A 17,807-nucleotide genomic window follows, 5' to 3' on the forward strand; every position below is an offset into this window, starting at 1 on the left:
GTAGTGGAGCAGTTTGAGAGCTTCAAGTTCCTTGTCGTCCACATCACCAACAAACTTACATGGTCCAAGCCCACCAAGACAGCCATGAAGAGAGCACGACAAAGCCTATTCCCACTCAGGTGACTGAAAAGATTTGGCATGGGTCCTCAGATCCTCAAAAGGCTCTACAGCTGCACCATCAAGAGCATCCTGACGGGTTGCATCACTGCCTGGGATGGCAACTGCTCGGCCTCTGACCGCAAGGCACTACAGAGGGTGGTGTGTATGGCCCAGTACATCACTGGGGCCAAACTTCCTGCCATCCAGGACCTCTATACCAGGCGGTTTCAGACGAAGGACATAAAAATTGTCAGAGACTCTAACCACCCTACTCATAGACTGCTCTCTCTGCTACAGCACGTCAAGCGATACCGGAGCGCCAAGTCTAGGTCCAAAAGGCTTCTTAACAGCTTCTACCCCCAAGCCATAAGACTCCTGAACAGCTAATCAAAGGGCTACCCAGACCCCTCTTTTACGCTGCTGCTACTTTTTGTTTATTATCTATGCATAGTCACTTTAGCTCTACCTTAATGTACATATTACCTCAATCACCTCGACTAACTGGTGCCCCAGCACATTGACTCTGTACTGGTACCCCCTGTATGTAGCCTCACTATTGTTATTTTACTGCTGCTGTTTAATTATTTGTTTCTTTTATTTTCTATATTTTACTTATTTATTCTTTACTAAATACTTCGTTTTTCTTAAAGCATTGTTGGTGAGCATTTCACTGTAAGGTCTACGTATTCTGCGCATGTGACAGAATTTGATTTACTATATATATATATATAACATGTTTTGTCCTAAAATGTTTTATTTGAATGATAACACAATTACTTAAGCACTCACTCACATTAACTTAAGTTAATGAATGCAACAACCGTGTCTGTCTAACAAACATAGCCATTGGTGGTAACTCTACAATTCACTGGAAAGGCAGACAGCTAGAAAAAGTAGGAGACTGTGTTATGAGAATTTTGTTATCAATGTTCATAAACTTCAATTCATCTACTTAGTCTGCAACCCAGAGTTTGTAATGTTTATTCACGAGAGCACTCTGAAGTCCATTATACAAAGACATACATCTTATACCTCACTCCTTACTTACGCACATACATACACACAAACAGTAGGTGAGTTGTATCCTTCTCCAGAGTTCTCACCACTGTGTATCACTACCCGGCCGACAGTTCCATTCCCCCGAGATTAGGGAAACCATGAAAAGTACTCCCTTTCCTATCATAAATTACTCAGAGTTCTAGCCAGGTTGAGTCAAACACAGTTGAATTGTTCTCTGGATTTTCTTAGGCACACACATACACACACATTTCTCTCCCTCCCAGTCCAACCTAGTCGAACTTATGTTTAATACTTTCATTATTCCTTATACATGCTACATAAACTATAATCCCTAATGGTTAAGTTTCAGGGTAGAATTATTTAATCAATATCTCTAACATATAAATTATTTTATCAGACTGCTAGAGTAAAATTCTAAAGCGCATAGAGCCCATCCCTTTAGCGGGATCATTTTCATCAACATCCCCTGAATTGCAGAGCGCCAAATTCAAATTAAATGACTAAAATATTCAATTTTCATGAAATCACAAGTGCAATATAGCAAAACACAGCTTAGCTTGTTGTTAATCCACCTGGCGTGTCAGATTTCAATACAGCTTTTCGGCGAAAGCATAACAAGCGTTTATGTAAGAACATCTCTCTCAGTAGACAAAATATTACAAACACTAGCAGCCAAGTAGATTGGTCACGAAAGTCAGAAAAGCAATAGATTAAATCGCTTACCTTTGATGATCTTCAGATGTTTGCACTCACGAGACTCCCTATTACACAATAAATGTTCCTTTTGTTCCATAAAGATTATTTTATATCCAAAATACCTCCATTTGTTTGGCGCTTTATATTCAGAAATCCACAGGCTCGAGCGGTCATGTCATCGCAGGCGAAAAATCCAAATAGTATCCGTAATGTTCACAGAAACATGTCAAACGTTTTTTTATAATCAATCCTCAGGTTGTTTTTAAAATATATAATCGATAATATATCAACTGGGACTGTCGCTTTTTCAATAGGAGAGGGAGAGACAGTGGCCAGCTATCCACTGACGCGATGTTATCTTTCTCGCTCATTTTTCAAAATAAAAGCCTGAAACTATGTCTAAAGACGGTTGACACCTTGAGAAAGCCATAGGAAAGGGAATCTGGTTGATATCCCTTTAAATGGAGGCAATGCATCCAATGGAACAGAGAGCTTTCCTCAGGTTTTCGCCTGCAATATCAGTTCTGTTATCCTCACAGACAATATTTTGAGTGTTTTCTATCCTAATTATATGCATATTCTAGTTTCTGCACCTGAGAATTAGGCAGTTTCAAATGGGTACGTTTTTTAGCCAAAAACTAAAATCCTGCCCCCTACACTCAAGAAGTTAAATTCACTGTATCTTTGAACACCATAGCAGTGTACCTGAGTTGTAAAATGTGAATGTCACTGGTGTTGAAAAGTATCAGTTGGACAACACAGTTGTCGTCACCTACTGTAATAGTATGTACACCATTGGAGTAAGGAAAATGACACTATGACAGTGTTAAAAGAGCAACGCTTTGAAAAGTGTTAATTTAACATTTGTCTGATGGTTCTAAACTAAATGGTTCTATATAAACTTCAAAAGTGTTACATTGTACACCCACAGTTTTCAATTGATTGATTGGAATTTTGACATCCACAGAGCATAGGGGCTAGAGACAAGGACTGAGAGAGGCTCAGTGTGTCACTGAGTGAGAGTGAGAGAGACAGAGAAAGGGAGGTGATACATTTCCATGCAAACAAACCATTAAATGAGACATGGCAGCTGGGACCTTATCTAATCTGACAGCTGGCATCATTCTCCACCCACTTACCCTACACACTTATCTATAACTCCTACCTGTACTTTCCCTCTCATTCTGTATGGTACAGTTTTAATGTCTCCCTTGCCTCTGTCCTCTCTTCTCCTTAGGATGCCAAGTTTGTAGAGGAGCGTAGGAAACAGCTCCAGTCGTACCTGAGGATGGTGTTGAACAAGCTGATCCAGACCCTGCCAGAGTTCTCTGCTAAACCCACCAAGGAGACCCTGCTGCAGCTGCTGCCCTTCTGCCAGTGAGTGACCCCACTCTGTGTGTGTGTGTGTTTGTGTGTGTGTACATGCGTCAGAGTGTGCAATGTCAGATGGGGAAAACACGCATTTCACAAAGTGCTTCATAATAATACATTGCCTGACACATCTGTGTGCGTGTGCGATAGCTAATGCAAATTGTTTTGTGAACACCTTGAAAATGACTTCTTGTGCCAGCTCAGTCATATCATCCAGTCATTTCCTGCATCATTCACACCAATTGATGCTGTGACCACTCGGTGAGCACGACCAATCACAGATCCCAACAAGAATTCTGTCCTGTAGCAGCTGATAGTCATAACACAGAGGTTCTAAAACGCTGAGATAAAATGATCAAATAAAATTTGATTTGTCACATGCGCCGAATACGACAGGTTGTAGACCTTACTGTGAAATGCTAACTTAGAAGCCCTTAACCAACAATGCAGTTAAGAAAATAGAGTTAAGAAAATATTTACTAAATAAACTAAAGTAAAAAACAAAACAATGATGAGGCTGTATACAGGGGGTACCGGTACTGAGTCAGTGTGGAGGTTATATACAGGGGATACCGGTACTGAGTCAGTGTGGAGGTTATATACAGGGGGCACCGGTACTGAGTCAATGTGGAGGTTATATACAGGGGGTACCGGTACTGAGTCAGTGTGGAGGTTATATACAGGGGGTACCGGTACTGAGTCAATGTGGAGGCTATATACAGGGTGTACCGGTACTGAGTCAGTGTGGAGGTTATATACAGGGGGTACCGGTACTGAGCCAATGTGGAGGCTATATACAGGGTGTTACGGTACAGAGTCAGTGTGGAGGCTATATACAGGGCGTTACGGTACAGAGTCAATGTGGAGGCTATATACAGGGTGTTACGGTACAGAGTCAATGTGGAGGCTGTATACAGGGGGTACCGATTCCGAGTCAATGTTTGGTGGTACATGTTAGTCGAGGTAATTTGTACATGTAGGTAGGGGTAAAGTGACTATGCATAGCTAATAAACAGCGAGTAGCAGCAGTGTAAAAACAAAGGATGGGTGGGTGTCAATACAGATAGTCCGGGTGGAAATTTGATTAATTGGCTTGGGGGTAGAAGCTGGTAAGGAGCCTTTTGGACCTAGAATTGGCACTCCGGTACCGCTTGCCATGCGGTAGCAGAGAGAACAGTCTACGACTCTGGTGACTGGAGTCTTTGACCACCTATCATATAGGTCCTGGATGGCAGGAAGCTTGGCCCCAGTGATGTACTGGGCTGTACGCACTACCCTCTGTAGTGCCTGTCCTGTCACCACACTGCCAGGTCTCTGACCTCCTCCCTATAGGCTGTCTCATCGTTGTCTGCAAACTTAATGATGGTGTTGGATTCATGCCTGGCAACACAGTTGTGGGTGAACAGGGAGTACAGGAGGGGACTAAGCACGCACGCCTAAGGGGCCCCTGTGTTGAGGATTAGAGTGGCAGATGTTTTGTTGCCTACCCTTACCACCTGGGGGGCGGGCCGTCAGGAAGTCCAGGATCCAGTTGCAGAGGGAGGTGTCTTGTCCCTGGGTCCATAGCTTAGTGATGAGCTTTGTGGGCACTATGTTGAACGTTGAGCTGTAGTCAATGAACAGCATTCTCACATAGGTGTTCCTTTTCTCCAGGTGGGAAAGGGCAGTGTGGAGTATGAGATTGCGTCTTCTGTGAATCTTTTGGGGCTGTATGCGAATTGAAGTGGGTCTAGGGTTTCCGGGATGATGGTGTTTGATGTGAGCCATGACCAGCCTTTCAAAGCACTTCATGGCTACCGACGTGAATGCTACGGGACGGTAGTCATTTAGGCATGTTATCTTCGCTTACTTGGGTTCAGGGACAATGGTGGGTATTACATACTCGGTCAGGGAGAGGTTGAAAATGTCAGTGAAGACACTTGCCAGTTGGTCCGTGCATGCTCAGAGTACATGTCCTGGTAATCCGTCTGGCCCCGCAACCTGGTGAATGTTGACCTGTTTTAAGGTCTTGCTCACATCGGCTACGGAGAGCGTGATCACACAGTTGTCTGGAACAGCTGGTGCTCTCATGCATGCTTCAGCGTTACTTGCCTCAAAGCGAGCATAAAAGGCATTTAGCCCGTCTGACAGGCTCATGTCACTCGGCAGCATACGGCTGGGTTCCCTTTGTAGTTCCGTAATAGTTTGCAAGCCTTGCCACATCCGACGTGTGTCAGAGCCAGTGTAGTAGGATTCAACCTTAGTCCTGTATTGACGCTTTGCCTGTTTGATGATTCGTCTGAGGGCATAGCAGGATTTTTTATAAGCGTCCGGATTACTGCCCCGCTCCTTAAAAGCGGCAGCTCTAGCCTTTAGCTTGGTGTGGATGTTGCCTGTTATACATGGCTTCTGGTTGGGAAATGTACGCACGGTCACTGTGGGGGGAACGTCATCGATGCACTTGTAGATGAAGCTGGTGACTGAGGTGGTATATTCCCCAATGCCATTTGATGAATCCTGGAACATATTCCAGTCTGTGCTAGGAAAACAGTCCTGTAGCGTAGCACCCGCATCGTCTGACCACTTCCGTATTAAGCGATTCACTGGTACAGTTTCAGTTTCAGTTTTTGCTTGTAAGCAGGAATCATAAGGGTAGAATTATGGTCAGATTTTCCAAATGGAGGGTGAGGGAGAGTTTTGTACGCGTCTCTGTGTGTGGAGTGAAGGTGGTCTAGAGTTTTTTTCCCCTTTGGTTGCACATTTGACATGCTGGTAGAAATGAGGTAAAACAGATTTAAGTTTCCCTGCATTAAAGTCCCCAGCCACTAGGAGTGCCGCTTCTGGATGAGCATTTTCTTGTTTGCTTATGGCCGTATACAGCTCGTTGAGTGCGGTCTTCGTGGAAGCGTCGGTTTGTGGTGGTAAATAGACGGCTACAAAAAATATAGATGAAAATTCTTGGTAGATAGTGTGGTCTACAGCTTATCATGAGGTACTCTACCTCAGGCGAGCAATACCTCGAGACTACCTTAATATTAGACTTCGTGCACCAGCTGCTGTTGACAAATAGACACACACCCCCACCACTCATCTTACCAGACTTTTCTGTTTTTCCGATGCACGGAGGAAAACCCTGCCAACTGTATATTATCTGTGTCATCGTTCAGCCACGACTCAGTAATACGATATTACAGTTTTTAATATCCTGTTGTTATGATAGTCTCGAACGGAGCTCATCCAGTTTATTCTCCAGTAATTGCACGTTGGTATCAAGTATGAATGTAAGACCCAGATGCAGACCACGTCAAATAAACAATAGTTTAATGATCCAATAGGGGCAGGCAATAGACAGGTCAAGGCAGGCAGGTGTCAGTAAACCAGAGGTGAGGCAACGGTACCGGACGGGAGGCAGGCTCAGGATAAGCAGCGGTAAAATATCATGTGGGGGTCAAAGGTACAGGTTGGTAGTGTGAGGGGAAAATTATGTATTGACTTAATTTGTTGGATATGTAACAATTATTTACTTAACAAACAGTAAGATATGTCTATCCTGCTAATGCTGAGTTTTATGGTGTCCACTCTAGCTTCCTGCAGCTAGTCTGGGTGTCGTGGACATTGATTGACCTGGTGATGAAACCGACAGCTGGCATTCCAGTGACAGGATGTGGGGGGTGATTGTGACTGGGACAGAGAGGAGTAGAACAAAGGCCTCAGTGGTTCTTAGACATCCTGGCATCTAGGAAATTAGGCCAGAGTTGGGGGTTAAGATAACGCCAGGGGCAGATAAAGACAGGATGAGCCCAAACTATATGGGAAGGGTGGAGCCAGCCATGGTTGAAGCATTTTTAGGTTTGGTATATAAAGACACAGTATTCTCTCTATGGTTCAAGAACTCGGTCCGACAGTCAAGACTTCTGGGCTGATGGCTTCATTATGTAAATAATTAATCAATATTAAATAAAGATGATTGTTTGAAGAAATGACCAAGTCTCTCTCAGTACTGAATTTCCACAACATTCTTGGCGACGAGGAGGTGATCTGCAACTTCACCTGTTGACCGCTCCTGAAGATCTGGGTAAACTGTGCACAGGAGATCAGGAATTTAGATTTCATGTTTATTATTGAGCAGCTGGATCTGCCTATGATCTGAGAAGTAGCGGTCACCTGTGGATACCAGTACTGAATTTGAATTTCCACGACAGTAGGCAGGCTCAGGGTCAGGCAGAGTGGTCAGGCAGGCGAGGGTCAAAATCAGGAGGGTGAGAAAAGAGAGACTGGGAAAAAGCAGGAGCTGAGAAACAAAACGCTGGTTGACTTGACAAACAAGACGAACTGGGAACGGACAAACAGAGAACACGGGGTAATGGGGAAGATGGGTGATACCTGGAGGGGGGTGGAGACAATCACAAGGACAGGTGAAACAGATCAGGGTGTGACAGTTGGCTAATAGAATGGATGGTAGAGGCGGGTTACCCACTCGCCGACTAATTCTCATCAAGGCATCCTGATCTCCGCCACATTTATTTATTTATTTTCTTCATGTTAATGACGGGGGTTTGGGCCTTGTCTGGGAACATTATATCCTTTGAGTCTGACTCGTAAAAAATAAAAAATCATCTTTGTCCAGTTTGAGGTGAGTAATTGCTGTTCTGATATCCAGAAGCTCTTTTCGGTCTTAGGAGACGGTAGCATCAACAAAATAAGTTATAAATAATGTGGGAAAAAACACACAAAATAGCACAATTGGTTAGGAGCCCGTAAAACGGCAGCCATCCCCTCCGGTGCCATTCTTCTGCTGAAAAAAGAGCTGAGTTGATGATATCTACATTAACAGTAGAGCTGTCTTAGCCATTGATGACTCATCCAAAATGGTGACCTTTCTTTTATGAATGACTGAGTGGGCACCTGGTTAGGACGGGGGCTGAGATGAAGAGAGAGATTAGAACCTGATTCTTCAAAAGCTTCACTTGTCATCACTCCTTTCTTGGGAGGTGACTCGGTCTCACCTCACCCCAAAAGTGTCGCCCTTAGTGTCAGCAGCCAGCGTTCTGCCGAAAATGGCACATTCACAGGAACACAGTTCAAGTTCCAGCCTCAAGTTCTGGTTGGTGCCAATAATCAAATAAAATAAAAACCCTAAGTGGCATTACTAACCTCTGGTTTCCTTTGCTGAATTCTTGACCTTTTGTCTCCCCCAGGGACACACCAGTGGCCAGCGAGGGGAGCAGTAAGACAGCCCGGTCCAAAGCCTCGTCACGCTTCCCCAGACTGGGTTGCAACCGCAACCAGGAGGGCCGCAACCCAGAGCCCCAGAGCGGCGACCTCTAACCTCTACCCTCTACACTTTTACCTTTTCTTTGATTTGCTGATACTGAGGGGTACTTCCTGCTCCTGGACTAACTCAGAGCCTGAGAGAGGAGAGATGGACAGTGGAGGTTATGGAGGGGAGAGGCAACAGCAGGGCCTTTTATCCTCTATTTCGGAGAACCCCAGAGGCTAACTATGCCTGCTCTCCTGAACGGAGGATTCACTCAAAGAACACGCATAGACTAACTGGGCCTCGGACAAACATTAAAATAAGATGGGAGTACTGTTCCCTGATTTTATTCAGTTTGTAGTGAAACTGTATCATGGTCATGGTACCTACAGTGTTTTCTAGCTTTTTTGCATTGAGGTGTGGGGACAGAGACAAGTGTTCTTCAAACAAAACTAACAGGTGTTTTCTTGGTCAATGTCAGCATTTCGGTGGCATTTTTTATTTTGACATCATCCTTTTACCTAATATTAACTAAGGCAATGAGCATTCATCTTTTATATTTATTTTGCCAATCTGTTACCATACGATAATGTGCACAATTGCATATTCCCTCACACAATTTAAAGACTTTTAATACAAATATTACTGCTGGACTGATTATCCAGACGTCCCAATGATTGTGGACTGAATGTGACTTAGCAGGAGACTTGACAGTAAATAGATCATAGATGAATGTCTTACAGTTGGGTAACACTTGAAGAGAAGCCGCTTGATCAAGTGCATGAAAAGTCATTTACAGATGCAGTTTGTACACTGCTTTAACTTGTATGAAATAGAAATCCTAAATACATACATATTACTCAAGTATAGAGATTACTTCGGGGGGAAAAATAAGAGATTGCATGTGGTGGAATTTGTTCTTGTGACCGCCCCCCAGTCAGCTGTCCAATCAGAAGTTTTCAAATGAGATTTAAACAGGAAGCTACAGATGATAACGCACTGGGGAAGACTGTAAGTCAGCACACATCAATAATAGGAGCAAATGATGAAATGATTACCAATCTTATTTTGAAGCACAAATATCAAATATTAATGATAAACAACAAATGTATTTTTTGTTCATTCACCCAGACAAACAGCACTGCTGTTACATATTGTTTGTTAAACTTGAAATGGAGAAACAGGACCCTGGTTCTATTCATAACAAAGCACTTCAATTGATCTAGCTGTTCTTTCTACTCAGACATTAAGTGATGTTGTCATTGCCACTTCTACAGGACCGCTACAAAGGTTCATTTCCTGTTTGTGTCTCATGGCTAGGACCAGGAGTTTTTCCCCAGATCATGTGACCTGACCAGGAGAAACGCTGGACCCTAGTTGTAGGCTGTAACTAGAGCCTAGAGTGTTTCCTGGTCATTTCACGACTAGAGCCCAAAGTGTTGCCCTATCAGGTCACATAGTCAGGAGAAAGAAAAACTCCTGGCCCTCCACAACGCTCCTGTCTTTGGAGGGCTTCTCTTGTACCTTCTGTCCTACCCTTTAGCCTAACAGTCTGCCTTAAAAGACAGTGGCACAGAGAGACTAATGAATAAAGGGGTTCATACTGTACATATATACCAATGGTGTTGTTATTGTGGTATTCTACATATGGAAGTCCAAAGCAGGAACGAATCTGTGACAATATTGGTTCTTGATGATTCATTAAGGACATGAACATTATGTAAATTAATTGGATCAATGTATTTTTGGGGGTGTATTTTATTAGGATCCCAATTAGCTGTTGCAAAAGCAGCAGCTACTCTTCCTGGGGTCCACACAAAACATGAAACATGACATAATACAGAACATTAATAGACAAGAACAGCTCAAGGACAGAACTGCATCCATTTTTAAACAGAAAGGCTCATGTAGCCTAAACATCAATACATACACACAAACTATCTAGGTCAAATGTCTTGCCTAGTTAAATAAAGGCTAGATAAAGACATCAACGTATATACAGTATGTTGAGTGCCTTCAGAAAGTATTCACACCCCTTGACTTTTTCCACATTTTGATGTGTTATAAAGCAGGATTAAAATTGATTTCATTGTAATTTTTTGTCAACAATCTACACAAAATACTCGAATGGTGAAAGTGGAAGAAAAATTATATATTTTTTTATGATATGAAAAATAAAACACTAATATATCTTAATTAAATAAGTATTCAACCTCTTGAGTCAATACATGTTAGAATCACCTTTGGCAGTCCTTAACGATTGCAAGCGTACCCATAACATGCTGCAGCCACCACCACTATGCTTGAAAATATGGAGAGTGGTACTCAGCAATGTGTTGTATTGGATTTGTCCCAAACATAACCTTTTGTATTCAGGGCAAAAAGTCAATTGCTTTGCCACATTTTTTGCGGTATTACTTTAGTCCTTGTTGCAAACAGGATGCATGTTTTGGAATATTTTTCCTTCCTTTCCACTCTGTCATTTAGGTTAGTATTGTGGAGTACCTACACTGTTGTAGATCCATCCTCAGTTTTCTCCTATCACAGCCATTAAACTTTGTATGTGTTTTAAAGTCACCATTGGTCTCATGGTGAAATCCCCGAGTGGTTTCCTTCCTCTCCGGCAACTGAGTTAGAAAGGACGCCTGTATCTTTGTAGTGACTGGGTGTATTAATACACCATCCAAAGTTTAATTAATAACTTCATGCTCGATTCAATATCTGCTTCTATTTATTTATTTTATCTACCAATAGGTGCCTTCTTTGCGAGGCATTGGAAAACCTCCCTGGTCTTTGTGGTTGAATTTGTGTTTGAAAATAACTGCTCGACTGAGGGACTTTACAGATACAGTGCCTTGACTAATATTGGAACCCTTGGTAAATATGAGTAAAACTGGCAGTGGAATGTTTTTCTTTATTGTTTATCCTCATTCAAAATATTCACAAAAATCAAACCTTTAATTAAAGTAAAATAATTGAAAGAAAAAATAAATTATTATCATAAAACAAATATTTTTCTCAAATATACAGTTGAAGTCAGAAGTTTACATACACCTCAGCCAAATACATTTAAACTCAGTTTTTCACAATTCCTGACATTTAATCCTTGTAAAAAATTCTCTGTCTTAGGTCAGTTAGGATCACCACTTTATTTTAAGAATGTGAAATGTCAGAATAATAGTAGAGAGAATGACTTATTTCATTCATCACATTCCCAATGGGTCAGAAATTGACATACCCTTAATTAGTATTTATTTTTACATTATTTTACCAGGTAAGTTGACTGAGAACACGTTCTCATTTGCAGCAATAACCTGGGGAATAGTTACAGGGGAGATGAGGGGGATGAATGAGCCAATTGTAAACTGGGGATTATTAGGTGACCGTGATGGTTTGAGGGCCAGATTGGGAATTTAGCCAGGACACCGGGGTTAACACCCCTACTCTTACAATAAGTGCCATTGGATCTTTATTGACCTCAGAGAGTCAGGACACCCGTTTAAGGTCCCATCCGAAAGACGGCACCCTACACAGGGCAGTGTCCCCAATCACTGCCCTGGGCCATTGGGATATTTCTTTTTTTTTAGACAGTAGAGTGCCTCCTATTGGCCCTCCAACACCACTTCCAGCAGCATCTGGTCTCCCATCCAGGTACTGACCAGGACCAACCCTGCTTAGCTTCAGAAGCAAGCCAGCAGTGGTATGCAGGGTGGTATTTGATAGCATTGCCTTTAAATTGTTTAACTGGGGTCAAATGTTTTGGGTAGCCTTCCACAAGCTTCCCACAATAAGTTGGGTGAATTTTGGCCCATTCCTCCTGACAGAGCTGGTGTAACTGAGTCAGGTTTGTAGGCCTCCTTGCTTGCTTTTTCAGTTGAGGTCATGGCTTTGTGATGGCCACTCCGATACCTTGACTTTGTTGTCCTTAAGCCATTTTGTCACAGTATGTTTGGGTTGTCCATTTGGAAGACCCATTTGTGACCAAGCTATAAATTCCTGACTGATGTCTTGAGATGTTGCTTCAATATATCCACATAATTTTATTTCCTCTTGATGCCATCTATTTTGTGAAGTGCACCAGTCCCTCCTGCAGCAAAGCATCCCCACAACATGATGCTGCCACCCCTGTGCTTCACGGTTGGGATGATGTTCTTCGGCTTGCAAGCCTCCCCCTTTTTCCTCCAAACATAACGATGGTCATTATGGCCAAACAGTTCTATTTTTGTTTCATCAGACCAGAGGACATTTCTCCAAAATGTACGATCTTTGTCCCCATGTGCAGTTGCAAACCGTAGTCTGACTTTTTTAAGGTGTTTTTTGAGCAATGGCTTCTTCCTGGCTGAGCGGCCTTTCAGGTTATGTCGATGTAGGACTCGTTTTACTGTGGATATAGATACGTTTGTACTGGTTTCCTCCTGCATCTTCACAAGGTACTTTGCTGTTGTTCTGGGATTGATTTGCACTTTTCGCATCAAAGTATGTTTATCTCTAGGAGACAGCGTCTCCTTCCTGAGCGGTATGACGGTTGCGTGGCCCCATGGTGTTTATACTTGCATGCTATTGTTTGTATAGATGACCGTGGTACCTTAAGGCATTTGGAAATTGTTCCCAAGGTTGAACCAGACTTCATTTTTTTTCGGAGGTCTTGGCTGATTTCTTTTGATTTTCCCATGATGTCAAGCAAAGAGGCACTGAGTTTGAAGGTAGGCCTTAAAATACATCCACAGGTACACCTCCAAATTACTCAAATTATGTCAATTAGCCTATCAGAAGCTTCTAAAGCCATGACATTTTCTGGAATTTTCCAAGCTGTTTAAAGGCACAGTCACTTTAGTGTATTGTGAACTTCTGACCAACTGGAATTGTGATAGTGAATTATAAGTGAAATAATCCTTCTATAAACAATTGTTGGAAAAAATACTTGTGTCATGCACAAAGTAGATGTCCTAACCGACTTGCCAAAACTATAGTTTGTTAATTAATAAGAAATTTGTGGAGTGGTTGAAAAACTAGTTTTAAATACTCCAATCTAAGTGTATGTAAACTTCTGACTTCAACTGTATGTGTGCCACAATTTTTGGTATCCCTTCATTCAATACTTTGTGCAACCTCCCTTTGCCAAGATAACAGCTCTGAGTCTTCTCTTATAATTCGTAATGAGGTTGGAGAACACATGGCAAGGGATCTGAGACCATTCCTCCATACAGAATCTCTCCAAATCCTTCAGATTCCCAAGGTCTACGCTTGTGGACTCCCCTCTTCAGCTCATCCCACAGGTTTTCTATGGGGTTTAGGTCAGGGGACTGGGATGGCCATGGCAAAACCTTGATTCCGTGGTCAGTGAACCATTTTTGTGTTGATTATGAGGTGTGCTTTGGTTTATTGTCCTGCTGGAAGATCTAACCACGGCCCAGTTAAAGCTTCCGAGCAGAGGTAGTCAGGTTTTGATTTAATATCTGCTGGTACTTGATGGAGTCCAGGATACCATGTATCCTAGCAATTTGTCCAGGGCCGTTAAAATAAAAACAGCCCCACAACATCAAAGATCCACCACCATACCTCACAGTGGGGATGAGGTACTTTTCTATTTGTCTATCTACGCCAAATCTACCTCTGGTGTTTGTTTCCAAAAAGCTCTATTTTGGTCTTATCTGACCATAGAACCCAATCACATTGAACGTTCCACGTTTGGAAAACTGTAAGCGCTTGAATTAGTTGCCATAAGAAACAAAGACTTTTGATCGTAGTTTTGGAGACTTTCTGACCCCAAGACCCAACTTACATCTACAATTCTCCAGCTGTGATCCTTCGAGCGTTTTTGGACACTGGAACCATCCTCCTAACTGTGCGTGGGGTCGATATAGACAAGTAGCTTTAAACTTCTGAATTATTGCCCTGATAGTGGAAATGGGAATTTTCAACCGTTGAACTATTTTCTTATAGCCATTTCCTGATCTGTGCAGCTCAACAACCTTATTTCCCACATATTTACTGTATTCTTGGTTCTTCATCCATCACTATGGGAACTTGGCCTGTGTGTCACTTCATATTTATACCCCAGTGAAAAAGGAAGTCATGGTTTACCACTTAATCACTTGGGTGAACTTAAGAATTTTGCGAGTGCCAATAATTGTGGCACACCTTTCGAAGAAAGATATTTATTTCACATACATTTCTTTCAATCATTTTACTTCAATTCAAGGTTTGATTTTTGTGAATATTTTTAAAGAAAGACCAAGAGGATAAACAGCAAATATATGCATAAAAAGCCTGTTTTACTCATATTTACTAAGGGTGACAATGTTAGTGGAGGGCATTGTAATTGTATTTGTGGGGTACAGAGATCAGGTAGTTATTCAAAAATCATGTTAAACACTAGTATTATACACAGAGTGAGTCCATGCAACTTATTATATGACTTGTGACTTTCTGATCCCTGATCTGACCTGTTTCAATACGCAGGTCAATATCCCCGATCTGACCTGTTTCAATACGCAGGTCAATATCCCCGATCTGACCTGTTTCAATACGCAGGTCAATATCCCCGATCTGACCTGTTTCAATACGCAGGTGAATATCCCTGATCTGACCTGTTTCAATACGCAGATCAATATCCCCGATCTGACCTGTTTCAATACGCAGATAAATATCCCCGATCTGACCTGTTTCAATACGCAGGTGAATATCCCTGATCTGACCTGTTTCAATACGCAGGTCAATATCCCCGATCTGACCTGTTTCAATACGCAGGTCAATATCCCTGTTCTGACCTGTTTCAATACGCAGGTCAATATCCCCGATCTGACCTGTTTCAATACGCAGGTCAATATCCCCGATCTGACCTGTTTCAATACGCAGATCAATATCCCCGATCTGACCTGTTTCAATACGCAGATCAATATCCCTGGTCTGACCTGTTTCAATACGCAGATCAATATCCCTGGTCTGACCTGTTTCAATACGCAGGTGAATATCCCCGATCTGACCTGTTTCAATACGCAGATCAATATCCCCGATCTGACCTGTTTCAATACGCAGATCAATATCCCCGATCTGACCTGTTTCAATACGCAGATCAATATCCCTGATCTGACCTGTTTCAATACGCAGGTCAATATCCCTGTTCTGACCTGTTTCAATACGCAGGTCAATATCCCCGATCTGACCTCTTTCAATACGCCGGTCAATATCCCTGTTCTCACCTGTTTCAATACGCAGGTGAATATCTCCGATCTGACCTGTTTCAATACGCAGGTGAATATCCCTGATCTGACCTGTTTCAATACGCAGGTGAATATCCCTGATCTGACCTGTTTCAATACGCAGGTCATTATCCCTGTTCTGAGCTGTTTCAATACGCAGTTCATATCCCTGATCTTACCTGTTTCAATACGCAGTTCATATCCCTGATCTTACCTGTGCACATAGCGATCTCTTGCTTTTAGGTAGGTTGTACATAATATACACTACATAACCAAAGGTATGTGGACACCTTTTCATCAAACATCTCATTCCAAAATCATGGGTATTAATATGGAGTTGGTCCCTCTCTTCTGGGAAGGCTTTCCACTAGATGTTGGAACATTGTCCTTGCCGTGTCTGAATCCTGGCTCAGGAAGGCCACCAAAAATTTGGAGATTTCCATACCCAACTATAACATCTTCCGTCAAGATAGAACTGCCAAAGGGGGAGGAGTTGCAGTCTACTGCAGAGATAGCCTGCAAAGTAATGTCATACTTTCCAGGTCCATACCCAAACAGTTCGAACTACTAATTTAGAAAATAACTCTCTCCAGAAATAAGTCTCTCACTGTTGCCGCCTGCTACCGACCCCCCTCAGCTCCCAGCTTTGCCCTGGACACCATTTGTGAATTGATCGGCCCCCATCTAGCTTCAGAGTTTGTTCTGTTAGGTGACCTAAACTGGGATATGCTTAACACCCCAGCAGTCCTACAATCTAAGCAAGATGCCCTCAATCTCACACAAATCATCAAGGAACCCACCAGGTACAACCCTAAATCTGTAAACAAGGGCACCCTCATAGACGTCATCCTGACCAACTGGCCCTCCAAATACACCTCCGCTGTCTTCAACCAAGATCTCAGCGATCACTGTATCCGCTACTGAGCCGCAGTAAAACGACCAACCCTCATCACTGTCAAACGCTCCCTAAAACACTTCTGTGAGCAGGCCTTTCTAATCGACCTGGCCCGGGTATCCTGGAAGGACATTGACCTCATCCCGTCAGTTGAGGATGCCTGGTCATTCTTTAAAAGTAACTTCCTCACCATTTTAGATAAGCATGCTCCGTTCAAAAAATGCAGAACTAAGAACAGATATAGCCCTTGGTTCACTCCAGACCTGACTGCCCTCGACCAGCACAAAAACATCCTGTGGCGGACTGCAATAGCATTGAATAGTCCCTGCGATATGCAACTGTTCAGGAAAGTCAGGAACCAATACACGCAGTCAGTCAGGAAAGCTAAGGCCAGCTTCTTCAGGCAGAAGTTTGCATCCTGTAGCTCCAACTCCAAAACGTTCTGCGACACTGTGAAGTCCATGGAGAACAAGAGCACCTCCTCCCAGCTACCCACTGCACTGAGGCTAGGTAACACGGTCACCACCGATAAATCCATGATTATCGAAAACTTCAACAAGCATTTCTCAATGGCTGGCTATGCCTTCCGCCTGGCTACTCCAACCTCGGCCAACAGCTCCGCCCCCCCCCCCGCAGCTACTCGCCCAAGCCTCTCCAGGTTCTCCTTTACCCAAATCCAGATAGCAGATGTTCTGAAAGAGCTGCAAAACCTGGACCCGTACAAATCAGCTGGGCTTGACAATCTGGACCCTCTATTTCTGAAACTATCCGCCACCATTGTCGCAACCCCTATTACCAGCCTGTTCAACCTCTCTTTCATATCGTCTGAGATCCCCAAGGATTGGAAAGCTGCCGCAGTCATCCCCCTCTTCAAAGGGGCAGACACCCTGGACCCAAACTGTTACAGACCTATATCCATCCTGCCCTGCCTATCTAAGGTCTTTGAAAGCCAAGTCAACAAACAGGTCACTGACCATCTCGAATCCCACCGTACCTTCTCCGCTGTGCTATCTGGTTTCCGAGCCGGTCACGGGTGCAACTCAGCCACGCTCAAGGTATTAAACGATATCATAACCGCCATCGATAAAAGACAGTACTGTGCAGCCGTCTTCATCGACCTTGCCAAGGCTTTCGACTCTGTCAATCACCATATTCTTATCGGCAGACTCAGTAGCCTCGGTTTTTCGGATGACTGCCTTGCCTGGTTCACCAATTACTTTGCAGACATAGTTCAGTGTGTCAAATCGGAGGGCATGCTGTCCGGTCTTCTGGCAGTCTCTATGGGGGT

At 43.1% G+C, this 17,807-nt stretch overlaps 1 protein-coding gene across 2 annotated transcripts in view; it reads left to right on the forward strand.

The window, feature by feature from the left end:
- Nucleotides 1-10,623, forward strand: part of LOC124040163 (sorting nexin-29-like) — a 109,458-nt gene extending 98,835 nt beyond the window's left edge. For both annotated transcript variants that reach the window (XM_046357075.1, XM_046357076.1), the window contains 2 exons: nt 3,053-3,192; nt 8,364-10,623. In XM_046357075.1, the coding sequence (XP_046213031.1) occupies nt 3,053-3,192; nt 8,364-8,493 (270 nt within the window). In that variant the 3' untranslated portion in view covers nt 8,494-10,623. The remainder of the gene's footprint in view (nt 1-3,052; nt 3,193-8,363) is intronic.
- Nucleotides 10,624-17,807: the final 7,184 nt, after the last annotated feature.

Source organism: Oncorhynchus gorbuscha, linkage group LG07 (genome assembly GCF_021184085.1).
Source record: "Oncorhynchus gorbuscha isolate QuinsamMale2020 ecotype Even-year linkage group LG07, OgorEven_v1.0, whole genome shotgun sequence".
Taxonomy (NCBI): Eukaryota; Metazoa; Chordata; class Actinopteri; order Salmoniformes; family Salmonidae; genus Oncorhynchus; species Oncorhynchus gorbuscha.